General features: G+C 44.4%; 1 protein-coding gene and 1 long non-coding RNA gene across 2 annotated transcripts in view; both read left to right on the forward strand.

Moving 5' to 3' along the window:
* LHFPL3 (lipoma HMGIC fusion partner-like 3) overlaps positions 5,620 to 21,203 on the forward strand; it is a 238,022-nt gene continuing 222,438 nt past the window's right edge. Inside the window, exon 1 of the mRNA XM_021384684.1 lies at positions 5,620 to 6,272. Coding sequence (XP_021240359.1) covers positions 5,804 to 6,272 — 469 coding nt within the window. The 5' untranslated portion in view covers positions 5,620 to 5,803. The remainder of the gene's footprint in view (positions 6,273 to 21,203) is intronic.
* LOC110392445 lies at positions 6,381 to 7,962 on the forward strand. The gene is made up of 2 exons (XR_002434375.1): positions 6,381 to 6,528; positions 7,777 to 7,962. It is a non-coding gene; the product is annotated as an uncharacterized LOC110392445 (long non-coding RNA).

Here is a 21,203-nt window from a genome sequence, read left to right on the forward strand (position 1 = left end):
TCACCCTGTATGCCAGTAACTACCAAAGAGTCCCGCTTTCCCTGTTCTTACTTCAGCACATTCATTTATACTCCATGTCTTTTGCTGCCAGTGTGAACCCTGCAACTTAACCCCTTTCCCACCCTTGTTGTTCCTTCACAGGCTGGTGGGACCTTTTCTTCCTTTCAATCTCTGCTTCACATACAACCTAGGCACTTCTCACCTTCTTCACATCCGTTGAATCACTGCAGCCTCCAGTCCCTGTCTGACTACATCTCCTGTCAGCTCCCTCTGTCTGTTGAAGAGGACTTCTTTCACTCACAGCCAATTCTTTCAGTACAGAACCAGCTTTGGGATAGGCGACCCCCTAACAATTACATTCCCTATCCAGATTATGGGATATCTAGTCCTGCATCCTGAAGGGGATGCAGCTCCAGCATGGCCATGATTCATGGATGCCCTACAGGACCCCCTCTGTTATCACTAACAGGAGCAGGATTAAATTCATGGAAAGTGGGGAAAATATTCTAAGTTACCTGCTCTCTAATTTTAAGGTAGACCTATGTTGGACCATTTCAGATCAAATCTGTTATGGCAATGGCAGTTTCCCTGACACTGATAGCAGTAATTCCAGCCAGCCCTCTGCTGTGTCTCTCCCACGGCTGCAAACACTACAGAAATAGAAAGAAATGCTGCTCCCCACTCCCTGAGAAGGAACATTTCACCAGCACAGCCGGGCCCCTGGAGGGATGGAAGACAAAATGTGCAGAAGCAGTAATAAAAAAGACATAATGTGAAAGTTAATGCTTCTTGATCGACAGCAGAGGCTCGACAGTGGCGAGACTGCAGGTTGCCATGGCGACAGGGCCGCCCGCTGGGCCTACTGCTCCACTCCGCAGGCCCACTCTGCTGCTCGGGGTTGTCACCAGCCACTGCCATGGTTGGTTCTGCACCACAGACAGTGTGGGATGCGTGTTTTGAAGTGTTACCAGCACTGGCACCCAGTCAAGATATAATCAAGCCCCACAAATGCTTAGGGTAGCATGGTTCAAAGGGACCTAGACAAGCTTGAGAGGTGGGCCCATGAAAACTTAGTGAGGTTCAACAAAGCAAAGTGCAAGGTCTTGCACTGGAGTCAGGGAATCCCAGTATGTATACGGACTGGAAGAACTTGTTGAGAGTAGCCCTGTGGAGAAGGTCTTGGAGGTCCTGGTAGACGAAAGACTTAACATGAGCCAGCAGTATCCTGGGCTGCATCAAGAGAGTGGTGGTCACCAGGGAGACAGAGGTGATTGTCTTCCTCTGCTCTGCCCTTGTGAGGCCCCATCTGGAGTACTGCATCCAGGCTGGGGGCCCCAGTGCAGGAAGGATGTGGAGCTGTTGGGGTGGGTCCAGAAGAGGGCCACGAAGATGACTGGAGGGCTGGAGTATCTCTCCTATGAAGACAGGCTGAGGAAGATGGGCTTGTTCACTCTGGAGAAGAAAAGGCTGTGGGGAGACCTCACTGTAGCCTTTCAGTATTTAAAGGGAGATTATAAGCAGGAGGGAAATCAAATTTTTACAGGAATAGATAGTAATAGGACAAGGGGGAATGGTTTTAAACTAAAGGAGAGGAGACTGAGATAAGATGTCATGGGGAAATTTTTCACAGAGTGTGGTGAAAAGCTGGAACAGGCTGCTCGGAGAAGCTGAGGATCCCCTGTTCCTGGAGGTGTTCAAGGCCAGGTTGGAAGGGGTCCTGGACAATCTGATCTAGTGCTTCATCTAGAGGTTGGCAACCCTGCCTGTGGCAGGAGGATTGGAACTAGATCTTTGAGGTCCTTTCCAACTTAAGCAATTCTATAATTCTGATTCTGTGATTCTATGTGCATTTCATCCCAGATGAGCCCCCTGGTCCAGTGACAGCATCCATCTGTAGTTCTTACGTATCATATCAAAAGTTCTCCCTGGCACAAAATGCAGTCCTTCCACTAAGTGCTCCAGACACATAAAATGCCTCAGCTTCTCTACCACTGCTCTGCCATGGGAAATACTTAGCTACATACAAATAGAGATGCTGCAAGTAGTTTATTGGTGACAGAAAGCAAAAAAAAATCCTTTATTTTTTGCTTTGTGTAATGATCTATACACATAAAAATCAGCACATTTTGATTTGATAAAATGGTTACAAGTATGGTCTACAAAGACTGTATAAATTCTCTTTAAGCTTTGTAATCACACACACACATGCGTTTCTAAAATTAGAATTATTGTTGTAAAATCCGGTACTCAATGGGGTGTGCCAAAAAAAGAGCTGTCCATGCCATGTGATTCACATTCCCTTTGTTGTGTGTTGCACGCTCATTTGCTAATTTGTAAACAGGATCCTGCCTTATTTGGTGTGTGACACTGTGTCTGCTGTCAAGAAAGATCACGTTGATGAGAATCCTGCTTCACCTTTTGAAGAAGCTTTTGGTGAAAAGCCTGGCTAAAGTAATTTAAGACTTTTTTTAGATGAAACTAGATGGCAGCTACAGAGCTGGGACCAGATAATTTCCAGGGAGAAAAAATACTGAAAGTATGAACAGGGTTGTTGGAGAGAAAGGATAATCTTCTGAAGATTAAGATGATGAATGCTGTTGCGAAGAGCTTGAGACTATCCCTGCTCCTGCCACAGACAGGATGTGTGCATTGGCAGGCAAGAAGCTTAAAGCCTTTTGTAGATGTGCAGCAGCTCAGTGTGGCTCCTACTGAGGCCTCGTTTGGAGAAGTGCTACAAACAAAATCCATGGGAGCTCTGCTTTGAGAAATGAATTCTCAGCTGTCTTTTACCTTAACTGTTCTGTCCCAAATACACCAGCATCCTAAGCATCCTATCTCATAGAGACACGATGTTTTCCAAGACTGCAAAGCACCCATATAATTGTGGTAAGAACCATAAAAAGCATCCTAAGCCTGTCTGCAGTCACAAACACCACGTGCAGAAAAGCAAATCTGGGCTGCACATTGAGCGAGGAGAGAAAAAAAACTCAGGAGCGGCTTCTCATCAAGTAGTGACTGCCAGTGCTGTGAAACAAATGAGCAAGGATGACGGCAGAAAAGCAATTATGTTATTATAAAGTATATCATAGTAAACAAATACAAAAGAACCAATTAAGGATTGCACAGATAATCTTTTTCCTGGGTTTTCTTAACCTTTGGTTTTGAATCTTGATCAAGCTCTTCTGCAGTTGTGTTCATGTTTCCAGTTGTCATGTACAAAAACACAAGCACTATTTCTTCGTGTGACAGAATATTGATATCACTGGCTTAACTATCTTGGAAGGAACTTTTGAATCCAACATAGAGGCTTCTGCTGTTCAAACTCCTGAAGTAACTGATGAAAGATTTACAATTTATTATTATATAGAGATCAACTAGAAGATGAGACTAGAAGGGGATGGGAATGAATTTCACAGAAATTTCTAATACTAAACCATAGTGGGGATTCAAAGTTCCAGCAAGGAACACACTTGGAGTGACTCAGGTGCCTCCAGAATAGTATCTGGTACTATGTTACCATTCAGATGCACTAAACTGAAGGACCAGTGGGTATCATTTAGAGTCCATGTGAAATCTATGCCTTTTTGGTGCTAGAGACCAGAGAAGGGCACTCTGATGTCCTAGGACACCCAGGACGGTCACTGCCTGGACACGCAATCTTACCTCCTTTCCCACTCTAACACACAGCATGTCAGCACAGTCCTAGCTTCTTCCCCTGCTTCCTGCCCAGACAGGCTCCCAAGTTTCCCTCCCTACTCTCATCTGATTCTCTTTCTCCAACTTCTCCTCCAGTCTCAGCATTTCCACCTCCCACTTCCTCTCATCCATTTATTCTACAGAGCATCTTGTCTCCTCTCCTGGCTTCTTCCCAGCTCTGTATCTCTCCCTTCTGCCATGCTGATTCCAGGTTTCACCTTTGTGCGCACACACAGGCCAACTATCCCCAACCCTTTCATTCCACTCACACTCTTCACTACCTCCTTTCTCTTGGAGCTCTTAGAACTCCTTGCCCAGCCCCCTCTGACCTCCATCTCTGAACTGTTTGCCCTAGAATCATAGAATCATTAAAGTCGGAAAAGACCACTAAGATTTTCTAGTCCAACCATCAACCCATCCCCACCATGCCCACTAAACCAAGTGCCTCAGTGCCACAGCTACCTTTTTTTCAATCACCTCTAGGGACGGTGACTCAACCACCTCTCTGGGCAGCCTGTGCCAGTGCCTCACCACTCTTTCTGAGAAGAATTTTTCACCTCCCTGACCCTGCTGACCACATTATTTCTGATACAAGTCAGGATGCCATTGGACTTCTTGGCCACCTGGGCACGCTGCTGGCTTATGTTCAACCAGCTGTCAGCTAACTGCCCCATGGTCCTTCTATTCCATGCAGCTTTCCATGGACAACCTCAGGCCTGGCTCTAATCCCCTCCACCTCCCAATGGCTCCTTACAGCAGCAGGATGCCAGGTGCCCTCTGCTGTGTCCTGGGGCCCAGCTAACCTTGGCCTGCACAAGCACTGAGAAGGGGAAAGATCTTCCTGCGGTGTAAGGCTGGAAAGCTCAGCTGTCTCTCCAAGGCATCATCTGAACAGTCTGGTCACACACAGCCCATACTTTTTCCAACTTGCCCACTTTTTCCACCGATTGTCTGAGAAGTCAAACTTTGTCTGAAGCAGCAGCAAAACTGTACTAGGTGATGGGAACAATTCCCACCCTTCGAGGACTGATCAGCACTAATATTTAATTGCGTGCAGCCCTCTGCCGGCTCCGGGCCCGCACAGCCCTGCTCAGCCGCTCCCTGCGTCCCTGCCGCTCCAGCTGCAGCGCCTCTTGGGAGGGAGCAATCTTCAAAGAGCTCTATATATGCACCATCAATTATTATTATTAACTCGAGCTCAACGCATAGGTCGGGGACTGCGAATCCAAGTGTCACCGGCGTATGAATGATTATTACCAGATGCTAATTGCTCATTAATATATGCTAATTACTGCTGCATGCCAAAACGTTCAGGGCACAGTGTGCCAGGCCCAAGTCGCTCGAGTGGCTGAGCAGCTTTTCCACGCGGTGTCACCTCCCACCCCTCGCTGACGCCTCCAGGAGCAGCAGCCCCTCACCTCCGCTGCTTTAGGGCAATTCTGGTCCATGTGCACTGCGATGGTCTCCTCGTGCAGAGGGAAGCAACCCCAGATGTTCTCCCGTGCTTCCCAGCCCCAAGGCGTGGCTGACTGTACCTCAGCTTGGCTGGGGGCTGATTCAGGCAGGAGCTAAGCCTGCCCGTGCCCCTGCTCACCCCACCACAACCAAGCGAGCAGTGCTATGGAGGTTTTAAACTTCAAGATGTTGCCTGAACGTGTCCCCCCGGGACACGCACTGTGAACAGCGTCGGGTGCCCCCCGCCCAGGCCCCCCCCGCCGGCCCTCCTCCCGCCCCAAGGGCCCCACCGCCGCCTCAGGCGCGCACCCCCCTTCCCCCCGGGCCGCGGTTGCGCAGGGCGGAGGGGCTCCGGCGGCCCCGCGGCGCTCGGCCGTTGGCGCCCGGCGCGCCGAGGAGCTGCGGGCGGCGGCGGGAGGGCGGGCTGCGGGGAGGGCGGTGCGCGGCGGCCGGCGGCGCCGAGCCCCGAGCCCCGGTAGGAGGCGGCGGGCCGCGCTGCCGGCGGTGGTGGCGGTGGTGGCGCGGCGCCGCGGAAGCCCGGCGGAGGGGCTGCTCGGCTCTCGCACGCAGCGGCGGAGCGCGTCGCGTCGAGAGGAGTGAGCGGGGCGGAGGAGGAGGAGGAGGAAGGGGAGGGGGGAGCTTCTCGGCGAGGATGCCCGGAGCGGCTGCAGGGACGGCGGCGACTGGAGCGGGCTCGGCGGGAGCGGCAGCAGCGGGGATGCTCCCGGCTCAGGAGGCGGCCAAGATCTACCACACCAACTACGTGCGGAACTCGCGGGCCATCGGCGTGCTGTGGGCCATCTTCACCATCTGCTTTGCCATCGTCAACGTGGTGTGCTTCATCCAGCCCTACTGGATCGGGGACGGCGTGGACACGCCGCAGGCGGGCTACTTCGGGCTCTTCCACTACTGCATCGGCAACGGCTTCAGTCGGGAACTCACCTGCCGGGGCAGCTTCACGGACTTCTCCAGCCTGCCCTCGGGAGCCTTCAAAGCTGCCTCCTTCTTTATCGGGCTCTCGATGATGCTCATCATCGCCTGCATCGTCTGCTTCATCCTCTTCTTCTTCTGCAACACGGCCACCGTCTACAAGATCTGTGCCTGGATGCAGCTGACCTCGGGTGAGTGGGGCAGCGGCCCCGGCCCGGGGGCTCCGCGCCGCCCGTCACGGCCCGGGACTCGCGGCGGGGCGGTGGATCCGGACTCGCGGGGCGGGGGGTGGCCCTGACCCCGGCCCTGCCCCGTGGCCCCGGGCGGCCCCTCGGCCCCGGCCTGCCCGCGGCGCTCCCGGCCCCGTGCTCTGACGCTCGGTCTGATGCTGAAGTCGGGAGAAAATGGACGTGGGAGCGGCAGGTGGGGGTGGCTGAGCTCGGTGAGGTTAGTGCCGGGCTCGGGACGGAGCGAGAGCTCGGGGTGAGGCTGGAAGGGCGTTTGAGGGCGTTGGAGTCCGAGTGCCTGAGGTTGGGGTTGGGTCCTGCCCCCCCATTTACAAGGCTTACGTCCCTCTGCGCATTCAGAGTGAACAAAAATCTCATCTCTGTTGCTGGTTGCCTGACTTCGTTTGACTTTCCCCATCACATCCAGTGTCTCCCTGAGGAAAGCGCGTGATAAAAAGGAGGGAGAACACCAGGACATCCCTTCTCGCATCTTCAGCACTGCATTCGTTCTGAGTTGGTGGGGATGTGGTAGTTTGTGTGCAGTGGGAAGGCAGAGCGGGAGGAAGGAATGGTCTCTTGTGTTGGGATAGTAATAAAATCAGTTTCAGCGAGATAGAAAAGATCAATTCTTGACTAATTTTGGGGAAAAAAAGTCTGAAGCCAAAGCATGCCTTCTTCTTGTCTTCCCTGTAGATCCCTGAAAATAAGTTCAGGGGTTGCTGTTAGGAAGGCAGAGCAAAATGTCTCCCGGATGGGCTCACAGTCACTTTTCAATCCCCCAAATTGACCTACATTAATTTTGTTTGCTGAGCAATAATTCTTCTGAGTCGTGTGCTTAGCAGTTTCTTGCCACCTTGTTCATGAGGCTTAGTGGAAATTTCTGGTTTGTGTGAGACGGCTTTATCCATTTCTGTCTGTGATGCTGTTTCTATGTGTGTTCTATATGTTTTATGCTCTTTTTGTTATTTGAGTTTCTGTGCAGTTTCTCATCACCTGGGGATTGATCTGCAGTTGCTTGAGATCAGTAGATTTTCTCTCCCTGTCAGTGAGTCTGGGGTTGGGTTCATTTTCTCTGGGTTGGGAATCATATGTGATGTTGGTGGCTACTGTGTCTGTTCAATAACACACATCCCAGTACAATGTTGTTAATTGCACGCAGTCATGTCAGTTGGCTGCAGGCAGTGCAAACCGTTCCATCTCTGCACCGCTGATGTCCCTCTGCTCTGGTAAGGACTTTTGCTTTCAGCTACTGCTCCACCTGTAAAAGATGGCACTGGTTTGGTGCATCCTCAGCCTCTTCTGTTCATGTCCCATATGCACTAGGACAGCACAATTTCCAGGTATCTTATACTTACTAACATCAGGTATAATAGCGTTTTACTTACAGGATTCTACTGTTCTATGCCACTAGAAGCTAGCGTAAGGTAGATAAAAATGCATCTGATTTCTTTACTGTATTTCTGCACAGGTGAATAATAATGTTCAGAAACCACTGCATGTAGCTGGCCAGAAGTCCAAGCAGGGTACACCATGCTGCATATGTTCGGATGGGACACTGAAGATGTTTTCAAGCAAAATGACGTGCAGTTCTCATTTTCTCTGAAGCTGGTAGATATGCTATTGGCATTAAAAGTCAATAAAAGGAGTTTTACATCAGTAGCAGAATCATTTTTCAGACTACTGAAATCCAAAATTAGAATAATAGGAGAATACCTTTATAGCCACGTGATTATTGGCCATCATTCCATGGTTGTGTGGGAATGCCCTGGAAGAACAGTAATAATAGCGGCTATAGAAAGGGAATTATTTTATTCTTTGCTGAATATTGTAACTTAATTTAGCATTGGTCTGACTGTTCTGTGTTACACCAAAAAAGTTTCCTCAAAGTTTTTCCTCAAAGGGAAAGAAAACCTGTATTGGTTTGGGTTGCATCCTTTGGAGAAGAAAGCTATGGTGCTGAGACATAGGTATAACATAGAACAAAATGTGCAGCACAAGTGAATTTTAATGAGTTCTGATAGCTTTCCTATAAGCTATATGATTGGCTTCTGTTATTATTTTACTGTTCTGGGAGTGTAAGTAAGTAGCAATCGCAAGCATTAGAAGCTTATCTCACAAATAATGATATAGTGATGTCAGTGACATGTATATGATATATGCATGGTACAGAAACAAAATTGAACCTGAAGTAGTAAAATAATCTTGCTATGAGGTACCTCAGTAGTGTTAATATTCGGTTAGATCATGTAGTAATACTTAATGAAATTTAAGTCTCCTTAGAAGTACTTTTCAATATGGGGTCATGCTTCATTTAGGGTTACAAATAACAGCTTAGGATCGTGTTACTTTAAAAGAAACATTTTGATCACATTTGCAACTGTGTGAGTCATTATAAATCGTCAGCATGATATAGCTCTTGTTTTGAGGAGGTGGTTTTTTAATTAAGGAAAAGATGCGCAGTGTCTTGGGCACGTGCATTCTGAATTCATGTCTTCATTTAATCATGTCTATAACATGATTAAGCAGAAAAATCCTAGAACAAAAGTTGTTTCCTGTGTGTATGTGAGGACAACATACATTAGACTCCTTATTGCTTTTGCCATTGCTTGCACTGTTTTATTTTGTTCCATGTGCTTAATGCTGTCAGGGTACACAATATATCATCTGTTTGATGGATGAGAAACTGGTTGCGAGATTGTACCCAGAGAGTAGTGGTCAATGGCTCAATGTCTGGATGGAGATCAGTGACAAATGGTGTCCCTCAGAGGTCAGTACTGGGACGGATGCACTTTAATATCTTCATCAATAACACTAAAAATGGGATCGAGTGCACCCTCAGCAAGTTTGCTGATAACACCAAGCTGTGGGGTGCAATCAACATGCCTGAGGGATGGGATGCCATCCAGAGGGACCTAGAGAGGCTCCAGCAGGGAGCCCAGGTGAGATTAATGAGGTTCAACAAAGCCAAGTGCAAGGTCTTGCACCTGGGTTGTGGCAACCCCCATTACCTATACAAGCTGGGGGATGAAAGGATGGAGCACAGCCCTGCTGAAAAGAACTTGGGGGTACTGGTGGATGGCATCTGGACAGGGGCCAGCAATGAGCCTTCGCAGCCCAGAAAGCCGTAACCTGGGCTGCATCAAAAGAAGGGTGGGCAGCAGGGCGAGGGAGGTGATCCTGCCCTGTGTCCAGAGATGGGCCACAAAAATGATCCAAGAAACGGAACACCTCCCCTACAAGGACAGTCTGATGGAGCTGGGGTTCTCCAGCCTGGAGAAGACTCTGAGGAGACCTGAGAGCAGCGTTTCAGTATCTAAAGGCGGGCTATACTAAAGAATGGAACAGACTATTTAGGAGAGTCTGCTGTGACAGGACAAGGAGAAATGGTTTCAAACTAAAAAAGGGGAGATACAGATGGGATATAAGAAAAAAAGTTTTTTGCTATAAGGATGGTGAAGCACTGGAACAGACTGCCCAGAGAGGTGGTGGATGCTCTGTCCTTGGAGACATTCAAGGTTGGGCTGCATGGGGTGCTGAGCACCTGATCTAGCAGTAGGTGTACCTGTGCATGGCAGGGCAGTTGGACTAGATGACCTTTAATGGTCCCTTCCAACTCAAACAATTCTATGATTCTGTGATTCTATGTATATCGAGAGCCAGTGTTGACAACCTCATACTCTATCTCCTAGCCTCCCCTTCTGAAATTTCAAAATCAAATATATGAATTCTTGTATGTACACTTATCTAATTTGAGCAGCTGTGTGAGCAAAGGCACTTAGTGAAGGTGTTAGAGATGAAGTATCATTGCTTTTTAATGCTCGGCATCTAAAGCTTGCAAGGAAACACACAAAGACATTTATTAAGATTTTTCCTATATAAGTTAAACAAATTAAACACTTCAGTTTTGCTGTGATTTTTTTATTAGATATTTTTCATTACTTTTTTCTTTACTATGAAGTTGCAAGTTACAGAAAAGGTAAAAACAGAGGAAACAAAAGAAAGGCATAGAAATGTTCCATGGATGAGTAGGATAATACCAATGTGTATGTTTTGCAGTGGATACCTAAGTCCAAGATTGAACAAAGCAACTTAAAGCATCTGTACCAAGCCAAACCACAGGCCCACCTAGTCTAGTGTCTTCTCTCACAGTTGTCTGTTAAGTGGTACTAAAGTGTGAGCATAATTTTTCCTCGTGGTACTCTACTGGCCTCTAGCACTTGAGTTCAGGAATTTCCTGAGCCAAAGCCTTAGCATTTGAATGCTTTTGGTGGAATTTCTTTCTTAAGATTTATGATCTAATCACTTTTTGAACCTGTGTAACTCTCTGGCCAATGTATTGAAAGAGGCTGTGAACAGTGGATCCCCAGACACCTTCCCAGTGCCTTTCCTGATTAGACTGTTGCTATCTCCCCTCAGTTACCTGTTTGTGAGACCTGCAGAATCTTTAGCTGCTTAGTCTTGAGCTTGTACCATTCCTTTGTTCATGCTTGCTGCCCTTGCCTGTACCATTTCCAACCCGCTGTGTCTTTTTTCAGAGGTGATGGAGCCAGAACTACACGCAGCATTCAAGACAGAATAAACCATCCATTTATTCAATGCCATAATAATATTCTCTCTTTCATTCTCTGATCCTTTCCTAGTAATTCCTAATTCTCTCTTTTGCACTGCAAGTGAGCAGTGGGCTGATGTTTCATAGAACTGCCTATTATAACCCCAAGATCTCATTCCTGAAGTGGTAATAGTCACCTTGGAGCACATCATTTTGTGAGGTTAGGTATTTTCCCCTCAAAGAAATGACCTCATATTTATTTATCTACACTGAATTTAATTTGCCTTTTTATTGCCTAGTCACTCAGTGTTGTAAAAGTCTTTCTTCATAGTCAGCCGCTATCTTAGCTCCCCTGAATGATTATCAGCAGCAAACTTTGTCACCTCGCTATTTACCCTGCTTTCCAGCTCATTTATAAATAAGTGAACAGCTCCCAGGTTCCAGCATGGATCCCTGCAGGACTCCACCATTGACCTCTCTCCACTCTGAAAACTGACAGTATTCTCCTACCATCTGTTTCTAATTATTTCTCCTTGCAAGGACATTTATTTTTATCCTCTGGGAGTTTCATTTTTTTAAGACCTGTGAATGACAGATCTATCAAAATCTAAGTGGACTTTGTTAACCACATTTCTACAGTATGAATGTTTTGTCTTCTTCAGAGAACTCTAGTTTTGCTAAACCTGACTTAAAATAGCTGTGTTGGTTCTGCCTTACTTGCTTTGGACATAATCTGTTGTCCTTCATAGTTGTTACTGACTTGCATGTTGCAGGTATCAGGCTTTCTACACTTCTCCAGATTTTCCCAGGAACTCTTTTAGGAAGTGGTTTCATATTACCCAATTTTCAGTTTTTAGGAGCCAAAGCAGACGTAAGAGAGAAGTTACATGCCTCAGTTAAAAGTCCATTTAAAACAGAACGTTGTTTCAGAATGAAGAGGTGAAGTTCTTCATGGCAGCTGTGCTGTTTGCCTTTTCACTTGAAAGAAGTCTGCAGGACCAGGAGACTTATATAAGAGTCTTAAAAGTCTTGACCTTGAAGCTCTCACAGCCTTTGTTACTGCTATTTTTTGGATGTCGGTATAGGGGTGAATTGTGGAAGGCTGGAAGAACCCAGCCTCATGCCAGCACGTGGGCAGGGTTCCTCAGGAAGTCAGACAATGGTCTTGTTTGCAGTCCAGAATTCTTAAGTATCTTTACGAATTCATTAGAAAAGAAATGTATATTAACTGCTGCTGAAGTTTTCAAATGGCACAAAAGTTAGTTGTTTAATAAATTATAGCAAGGACAGCTAGACTTTCAGATGTCACAATGAACTGGATTTGCTTGAACAACCCATATTTTAAAATACCAAATGCAGCATAAAACTTCTTCAAAACATAGGAAGTATCCTATTGATAGAAGACCATATTATGGAAAACAGTTATTTAGAAGAGGGATTGGGGGCTGTGGAGGGTGAGCATCTGTGTGGGAACTCTCACTGCATCGCGGCACTCACAGGATCCAGTGTGGTACCTGAATGTGACTGCAAAAAAAAAAAGGGGTTTTCTGTCACCCACAGTGTTGCCCATGCACACTCTGTCCAGTTCCAGCATCATTCCCTTTCATGTATAAAGTCAAAAAGATTTCAAGACTGATTTAAGTAAATGAAAGAAGAGCTGAAGGGATGAATGTTCTTGCTGTTCAAAAGAAGATTAAAAATTGGCAGCTTATGGTGTATGAGGACCCACAGGAGGAGATCTCAAGTACTGCAGTGTTCCTTAACTTGACTAATGCAGTGTTTGGAATCTGAAGTTCAGGACGTTTGCATTAGCGAAGAGGTTTATAGTTTTGTAGCTTAAGCTTAATTTGTAAGTTATCTTTACAGGGTTTTTTTTTTTTTTTACCACTTAAGTCTTTAGATAAGATTGAGTGCCTCTTTCTAAGAGATGTGGTTTAATTTACCAGAAGCAAAGTACCTTGTGAGGCACAAGTACTCACAAAGTACTCACAAGTACTGAGTTCTTCTCAGCATTAAGTTAATATTTATATGTCAGACCAAATAGTGGTCCTTAACCACCATTCCTGCCCACTTCTGTTCCCATTGTGTTCCTCTTCTGTAAAAAGAGAGATGGGCATGAAGGCTGAGAGAGAGGAAAGCAAGCCCCAGAACATCAGCAGGCTTTGAACTGAGTTTCAGCAATTATGGTGACCCACCAGGTGAGCTGACTGAGGTTATTTAGAGATCCGTGAGCAGCAGCGGGTGCCAGACCTTTGGCAGAAAATTCTGGCAGAGGATACTGATGGGTTTGACAATAGTGAAAATATCCCACATTATGGGAAAACGGTGCTGGAGCTACATGAGTGGGCATGGAGCAGGGAAACAGCTGTGGTGCTCGGCTTGCCAACAAATGGACTGTTTCATCAAGCCTATAAGGACATCTGCAGTTCAAGCAGGCCTGGTGCGTAGTCTTCTTTCTCTCAGAGGGAATTCATGCTGCCAATAAGATCTTCTGTCTGTTCAGCTCCAGAGGTAACCTCCTCATTAGGCTTGGGCATTCCTGTATTGGCCTGGGCATTACTCCTGTTCTGACATGAGCTGGAGAGTTTGTTGGGTAGTTTGGAAAGGTGAAGAACTGAGAGTTGGACCGGGAAGTTGTGGGTGAAAAGAGTGATGTAGCTGTGCAGCCTGCTCAGTTCCATTCTGTGGAAACATTTTATGAGTTCCATGCTTGGGCTATAAAAATAGAGGTAAAAAAAGGTGCATTCTGTGAACAGTGGAACTGAGGGAGAAATGTTCTGGCTCAGTTTCTCCTCTGCATCCAAAACTGTTGTTTCCTTCCCCAAATACCATATATCCACAGCATCACCAGTTCTCTCCTACATCCTATCATCCCCTTCCTCTTAGAATATTAGTTCTAATTCGGTAGTTGTGCTCTCAGATTTCTCACAGGCTCTTTACCTGTATAGCTGGCAAGGACACAGTATGTCCTACAGCTGGCTGAGAGCTATGTGTGCGTTGATTTGATGTTCTCAAGCTGGCACTTGGTTTTGTTAAACTCTCCCTGTCTTTCTGCTAGTGGAAATTTGGGATCCTTTCCACTCCACCCTAGTACCAGCTTTTTCACAGAACTTGCAGAAGTCTAGTATGTTGGAGACTTCTACCATCAGTAGGTAGAAGCCCATCACTGGGCTGAAATTGGTCGTCACGCTCAAAATCACACATCCACATCCGTCTTAATCCTGTAGGGAACATGGGTAAAATGTATAATCTAAGTGGTATATCATTTATTTGTATGAGTGATTTGAGAATTTGATAGCAAAACTTGATTTTGAAAGATAAAGGTGTTTTGGGGATGGAGAAGATATATTTTTTTGTTTTAGAGTGTAATAAAAATTTCAGCATCTTTTAACTCTCCCAAAGTGCCTTTTATGAACATCCTGGGAGTTGTGGTCCACTGCCTGGGAAACACTAAGATAACAGAATAGTAAGATATAAAAGGAAATGTGTGAAGTTATCCAGGCAATTTGAGGACAAATTCCATTTCATTGGAAGGAAAAAGAAAAGAAAAGAAAAGATGCATAAGAGGGGAGAAAGAAACCCGGAGAGAATTTAAAAGAGGAGAATTTCACTTCTGGAAATCTGGTAAGATGAGAACTTAGATACTGTTGGGGGAAAAGAAATGGAAATGAGGTTTTTGGAAGCAACTGGTGTTGGCCCAGCTCTACTTGCTTGCAGCAGAAGAGGCTTCACTGGTGTGGAATAAGGCTGCTGCGGAGTTCTTTCCATAATTCCTTCTAGAAGTTTAATGAAGAAAATTGCTGTACAGGAAATGAAGCAAGAATGAGGAGAAACATGTATTATCAGTAGTAGGAGACATAGTATTAAAACAAGGCTAGACTTTCAAACACTAAAATTCTTTTACCTTTTCAAAAGCGAACCATTCCAGTACTGTGTTGTAAGCAGCATTAGCTTTGATCTTGCAAACATAAAGACAGCAAACATATCAGGATAGAAAATCTGTGGCTTGATCAGGCAATGTGGTCTCAGTATTTGAAAACCAACAAGATCCAGCTGCAAGGAATGGCAGGGTCACAGCAGCAGAGCATCGCAAAGGGAAAAATAAAAGCATTTTTGCTCAGAAATGTGAAATGAAAAAAATACATGAACAAGCGGAGAGCCTGAAAAGTCTGCAGAATTCGATAATATCAGTTGCTATCAGCATTGTTAAAAATGCAGTGGCAACATGACAGAGTGGATAGCTAGAATATGCATTACTGTGTGGAACAGCGTGCAAATCCCAATTACTAAGAGAGAATTATGGCTGGAATCCTTAAGAAAGGGAATATAATAGACTTTAAGATCTATCTCCTCTAAGAAAGATATTATCCATCTTCACATCGGCATTCAGAGGTACAGAAAACTTGAAACAAGCTGGCCTTAGAACGAGAAGGTCATACGTACTGGGGAAAAGGTTCCTTTATTTTCTCCTTGAGAAGCCAGATGCAAATTCATGAATTTCATTGATTTTAAAAGGTAGCTGATGGCCTCTGTGGAGAGCCTCTTTGACACAAGCACATCATGTGCTATTTCAGAGAATATTATTCAATCAAGTAATTGAGACTGCATCAGAGGGAGAGAGCTACAGAATAAACGGTTTAAAATAAATTATTACAGACAGCTGATGAGATGTCACACATTCCTCTTTCCTTATTTTTCTGGTTATCTTTCAGAAAGGAAAAGTTTATAGGGAAGAAAGATAAGATGTGCTGTACTTACAAGGTCAAATATAGACATTCTGAGTTGAGGTGTTTAGAAGATGCTGTTTGTGAAACCAAGGGATTTTTTTTGTTTCCTGTTACAAGTCAAAAGTCATGTGCTTTCCTTGTAGAAGTTCACTGAATAAGGTCAGTAATCTCACGTGAGTGACATGCCTTGGATTGCTGTCCTAGGCTGTGTTCAGCCATGGTCTTACAATACTTTGTCCTGATAAACTTTGTGCAGCAGCAGCATGAATAAGATACTGCAAGGCCTCATAAGATCAGGGAAGATTTCAGTGGAGAAGGGAGGAGGGCAGGAGCTGCGTGTTCTCCTCCTGCCCACCCTTCTGCATCTGCCTCTGCAGGAACAGGCTGCTGGCCCACCTGCAGCAAAGCCAACACATCTCAAACTCCTTTGTAACATGGAGTCTTTTGATGTGGGCAAGAGGAGGCTTGGAGTGGTTGTTTTCCAACAGCCCAGATGACAGCATGTGAGCGTGAAGCATCTGCATGTGCTCCTTTTGGACTCCTGGAGATTAACAGCCTTCCAAGTGAAGCTCAGTGCGCCCTGTATCTGGGCATCTCCTCAGCTTGCTGGAGCCCAGCAGAGGGATGCTGTGGCTGTGCCCACACCAGCAAATTAAGCACGTCCAGTGCCAGCCCCTGGTGCAGCCTCAGCTGGTGCAATGGCCAGTGGCCATAATGTTACGTATTTTTACCTTCTAAAACTAGGTCATCCTCCTGAAACCATACTTGGAGTGTCCTAACTCACAAACTGTGCCCTGGCAATTTTTGGGAAGAGAACTGGAACAGATTAAAATCGTTGCTGTGGCACATGCTGGGGACAATTCTTAACAATTTAATGCCATGGACACTAGTTTTGATGCCTGAGAACATTCCCTGGCACTGCTTAATTCATCCATATAGACATAACTATTATGTAGCAAAATCTCAAAATTAGGATCTCTAAAGTTACTTTTGTGCAGGGAACTGAAGGTGACATGGAATTTATTACTTTAATTTAAATCAGTTTGTAACTGCAGCTCAGTGCCATAGTATTCATTTCCGATTTTCATTATTTAAATTTATAACAAAAAAATGTAGATGAAAAATTTGCATTAAGTGCAGTTAGCTTTGTAAGCAGTCCGTGAAAAATAAAGATTCTTGTAAGCCTTGGCAGGAGGAAAAAGTTATCCAAAATGTTGTAGAGAGAGCCACAAAAATGTTTGACCTAGAGAGCGGGAAAATGTGACCTATGAGCCCAAAAATCATTAATGAATCTTCTTTCTGATATAGGCTTTGTGCTTCAAAATCAGATTTTCCCAGGTATCTTGAACTTGATTAATATGTCTTTGAACATCGTATCATAAAACTGTTACAGGTTGAGTCTTTACTTCAGAGACATTCAATGTAGCTTCCCAAACAGTTAATTCAGAGTTTTAAGATTAATTCCATGAGAGAAGTATTAGACTTTCCGTGACAATAAAATTATTCATCCTCGTAGCTTTATGTTCCTCTAAAGAAAGTTAATTACTACTTGGTTGCTGTGTCTTTCCATTTAGCCTTCCTATTACTGATGAAGGAAAATTAGAGCATTAGTAAAGAAAAATCTTGAAATTGCAGTTCATGGTCATTAGACAAGAAAAATATGGTTTTGCATTAGGCATCTAGGAGTTTTGCTGTAGATCTGACTTCCTCTGTGTATGGATGGAGAATACAAAGATCAAATTGGAGGAGGAATCAAATCAAGATGATTTGCTGATTGTTGGGCTTGTGAGGCAAGTTTTGTTAGTTAATAAAAACTGCATAACCTGGACTATTGAAAAAGACCGTATGCCCTTTTTCTAACTAATTTAATTCCTGTGAGACGTTTTGTATCTGTTGGTGTGGCGTCACCAGCTGGCGTACCAGCAGAAATTCCCAAACTGACGCATCGCCAGTTGTCCAGCATATGCCCGCGTGGTTCTGTACAAGGACAGCTTGGAATAACACACAGACCTTGAGGAGAGAGGAGAAAGCAGTGGCATGGACTCACTAGTGCAGAAAGACAGGCCACGAAGCTGAGGGCGAATAGAAATGAGTGAAGAGAGAACCTGAGCGTATCAGCTCACCAAAAGATGACAACGAGGTCCTAGTGAAGCACAGAGGGTATATGTGATCCTGGTTTTATTTCATGAAGTGTTTCCAGTTGATCTAGGGCAGTGTTTGTAAGGTACTGCAATACTTCTTGTGGGATTCTGGTAAAACATGTCCAGTTCTGTCGGAAATGTCAATAGCTGCAACAAGGCTGAGCAGGATGGTTAGGAGAACAGAGACATTTCTTTTAAGGAAAAACTAGGAAAAGTTGGTGTCCTTAGTGTAGAAAGAGAAATGTTGTGAAAAGGTTCATGTCTTCTATCTGAAATTATATCAGAGGTTTAATAAACAAGAGGAAGGCAAAAGAACAGCTTAACCCAGTGGTTTTCAATTTTATTTGATTTGTGGATTCCTAAACTTTTTCCAGATACGGTATTGCATACCCTGTAGCATTGTTAGAGCAAATTACATCCTGTTAGGTCTGTTTGGCTTCATTACATTTAAAATTCTCTTAGAAGTAGTTTATGTACCCCTCCTGAGTTCGTGGACCATAGATTGAAAAATAATGATTTTAAACTTGCGGCTAATGGCGGGACAAGAACAAATGGATATAACCTAGGTATAAATCACTTCAGCCTGGAAATTAAAAGGAAGTCTCTAATTACTCAAGCACCAAGGCTCTGCAACAACTTTCTCATGGGAGTGGATTTGGCAAAATACTGAGCTGTACCCTGGAAACAGATGAGTGTGGGGAAGAAGTTACAGGATGAGATGTTTGTAACAGTGTGCCTTGTTCCTCTGTTTCTCATTTCTCAGAACAAATTCCATCTTGGTGAATGTTCTCTTCCCTTCTGTTCTCATTTGTTGTTTTTTTTTTGTTTTTGTTTTTTTTTTAAATCCTACCTCAGTATCTTCTAGGATTAAAAACAGACAGTGGCCAACATCTGTAGCTCTATTCCTGCCTGGTATTCTAACCAAAGAAACCAGGATTTTCCTTACATTCCCAGCAAATCAGTCTCAGCAGTTGCTGCAGTAATGTGCTCCACATTTTCCCTTTGCATTCAACATTTTCACAGGACTTGGATACTTAATTTCCTGTAAGAAAATGTAATACAATTCCTTAAAAGGTAGAGACTGATGCTTTAAAGTGAGAGTAGTTGAAAAATAAATCTTTAAAATATTCTGCAGTAGCAAGTTTTTAGGAAGAACCGTTTACAAATCATCAGTTCTGTGGCACATCTGAGATAGAACCTGGCTAAGAGTGGTTCTTAAAGAAGTTAGCCCTTCTAATCTCTCCATTCATGTATCTGTTTTGTGATGCCACGATGCTACCCGAGCAGTACTCCTAAGCAGCTGAGTTAAGAGGAAAAAAATGTCCTCATCTTGTTGATATTTTGATGATTGTTTCATTTTTGGTTTGTGTCAGATTCATTGCATTTTGCAGAAAGAACGAGGTTATTGGGTGCTCTTTGTGATGCAGAATGGGAAGTGGCGGTGTTGCCCGTCCCCTCGCTTCTGCCTCCTTTTCTGCCTTCTGTGACCAGCTGAGAGGATGGAGGGGAGGGAACACTTTGTTGATGGGATAAACAAGTGTTCAGTGCTTCAAACAACTCTATATAAACTCTCTGGAAAAAAAGGCACACTCTGAGCTTCAGTGCAAACACTTTTAATCATGTGCGTTTCTATGAAAGCTTTTGGATGCAGTATGCATACTTAAAAATGCCTGATCAGAATTTTACACCCTCAGGGACAGATCTGCAGATACGAATATCTGAGTTGAAATTTAGCCTCACTGAATTCATTGAGTTTCTGTATTAATCTAAGGTGGTAATTTAACAGCTGGGTTTTAAACACATAACACAACATTTTATTTAGTTTTAATTATATTGTATGCTGGGGGAATTGTGCCAAGGCAAAAGTGAGGTTGTCTGGAGGTAAAATAGAACTGCATTTTTGTTTCTTCCCAAGAGGTGTAATTCTTTTCTGTTCCTTGGGACTGCCTTTTCCAAACCCAGGTCTGAGCAAAATGTAAAGCATGCTTCAACAGACAGCTTCATTTTATGGGGGACAGAGGAGCTGTATGACACCAGATAGTGGGTAAGCATATGTACAATTTGGAGGACGTGCCAGAGGATGTGCACAGGTTTTGGTATGGTATCACAGGTTTTGGCAGCCCTAAACTGGCTCTTGCAAGGCCAATCAAGTTTTTCTGCAGTGATTTCAGTACTGTTCATGGTTTTAGTTGAGATATAATGTTGGAGATAAGCTCTCTCTATTCACTGCTATGCTGTAATAAACTGGGAATAAATCTTTTGGGAGACCGGAGCAGTATGCAGTACAGTGTCTGCTGTATGGGCAGAGGTCAATCTAAGAGGAAGACATCTAAGTTCTCATTCTGCTTGATGGAGAAATGCTCAACCTGCAGAGGCCAAGCCTCAAGGAGTTGCCTGTATCCAAGTGTCTGTGCTTAGAGTGCCTCAGGGATCCTGTCTGACCTCTGACTGCTTTGTCAGAAGGACACAGGTCTTCCACGGGCTCTCTGTTGTGTCTCTCATCTGCCCATAGATGTCTCAAACAGAAGAACAGCTCAAGTGGCATTAGGCATCAGCATGCTGGCAAGTGGATCAAACTCTAGCTTATATTCTTGGCTTATTTGTAAGGGACTTTGATGTAAAATTGCTTCAGCCAGCAATCTGCAGGAGAACCAGCCCTTGGGGTTACTGAAATGGTGTTTTAGTTTGGACCAGGAGTGCATTTTTAAAGCACATCTTCCACTTGTCCCTGCTTACTACTCCTTGATTCATGTTATTGCCTTAGGATATGCAAACTGGATTTCTTCCTAAATGAACTAAACAAGGTGTCATCTAGGAGTACACCTAATACACTTCTACCACTAATGTGTGTGCCACCCATGGGACTGACTAAACCTGGTCCAAAGTGAAACCTCTGAAACATGTGTAGTGCAAATTAGGTCCTAAGCACCATCTGCTCTGCTTTTCTGATCCACTCTGTTGTGATATACAACACGGTAACATAGATGTAGAGGCTATGCTTTCACATATTTAATTTTATGAAATTAGGTTTACCTGTGTCTTGGATTTATAAGCTGAGTTTAGGGATAATTACAAGTATTTTGTTCTAAATTAGCAGTATACTATCAATCATAGTTCTTCCTCGATGTGTTTTTACCTGGGATTAAAATAAAACTGGTGTTATAAGTCCCTAGTATCAGAAATATGGTAAAGGAATTTGGATTATCTGATTCTGAAGAAGATTAGTGGATAGTGTTTAAAGAGCTGCAAAATAGCTATTGACAATTGCTAAACAAAACTGTTGTTATTTATTGCTTCCATTTGTCATAGGACTAAAAGTCAGGTTCTAATCATTTAAGTAAGTATCTCAGTTCTGTGCTTCTGTGGTATCCGACAGGAATAAATGCAGGTAGTGATGCATACCTAGCATCATTTTCTGAGGAAGTTTTAATAGTCTGAAATGAAATTTTGTAAGTATATTTATGTAAGTCCTGTGATG

The sequence above is a fragment of the Numida meleagris genome, chromosome 1 (genome assembly GCF_002078875.1).
Source record: "Numida meleagris isolate 19003 breed g44 Domestic line chromosome 1, NumMel1.0, whole genome shotgun sequence".
Taxonomy (NCBI): domain Eukaryota; kingdom Metazoa; phylum Chordata; class Aves; order Galliformes; family Numididae; genus Numida; species Numida meleagris.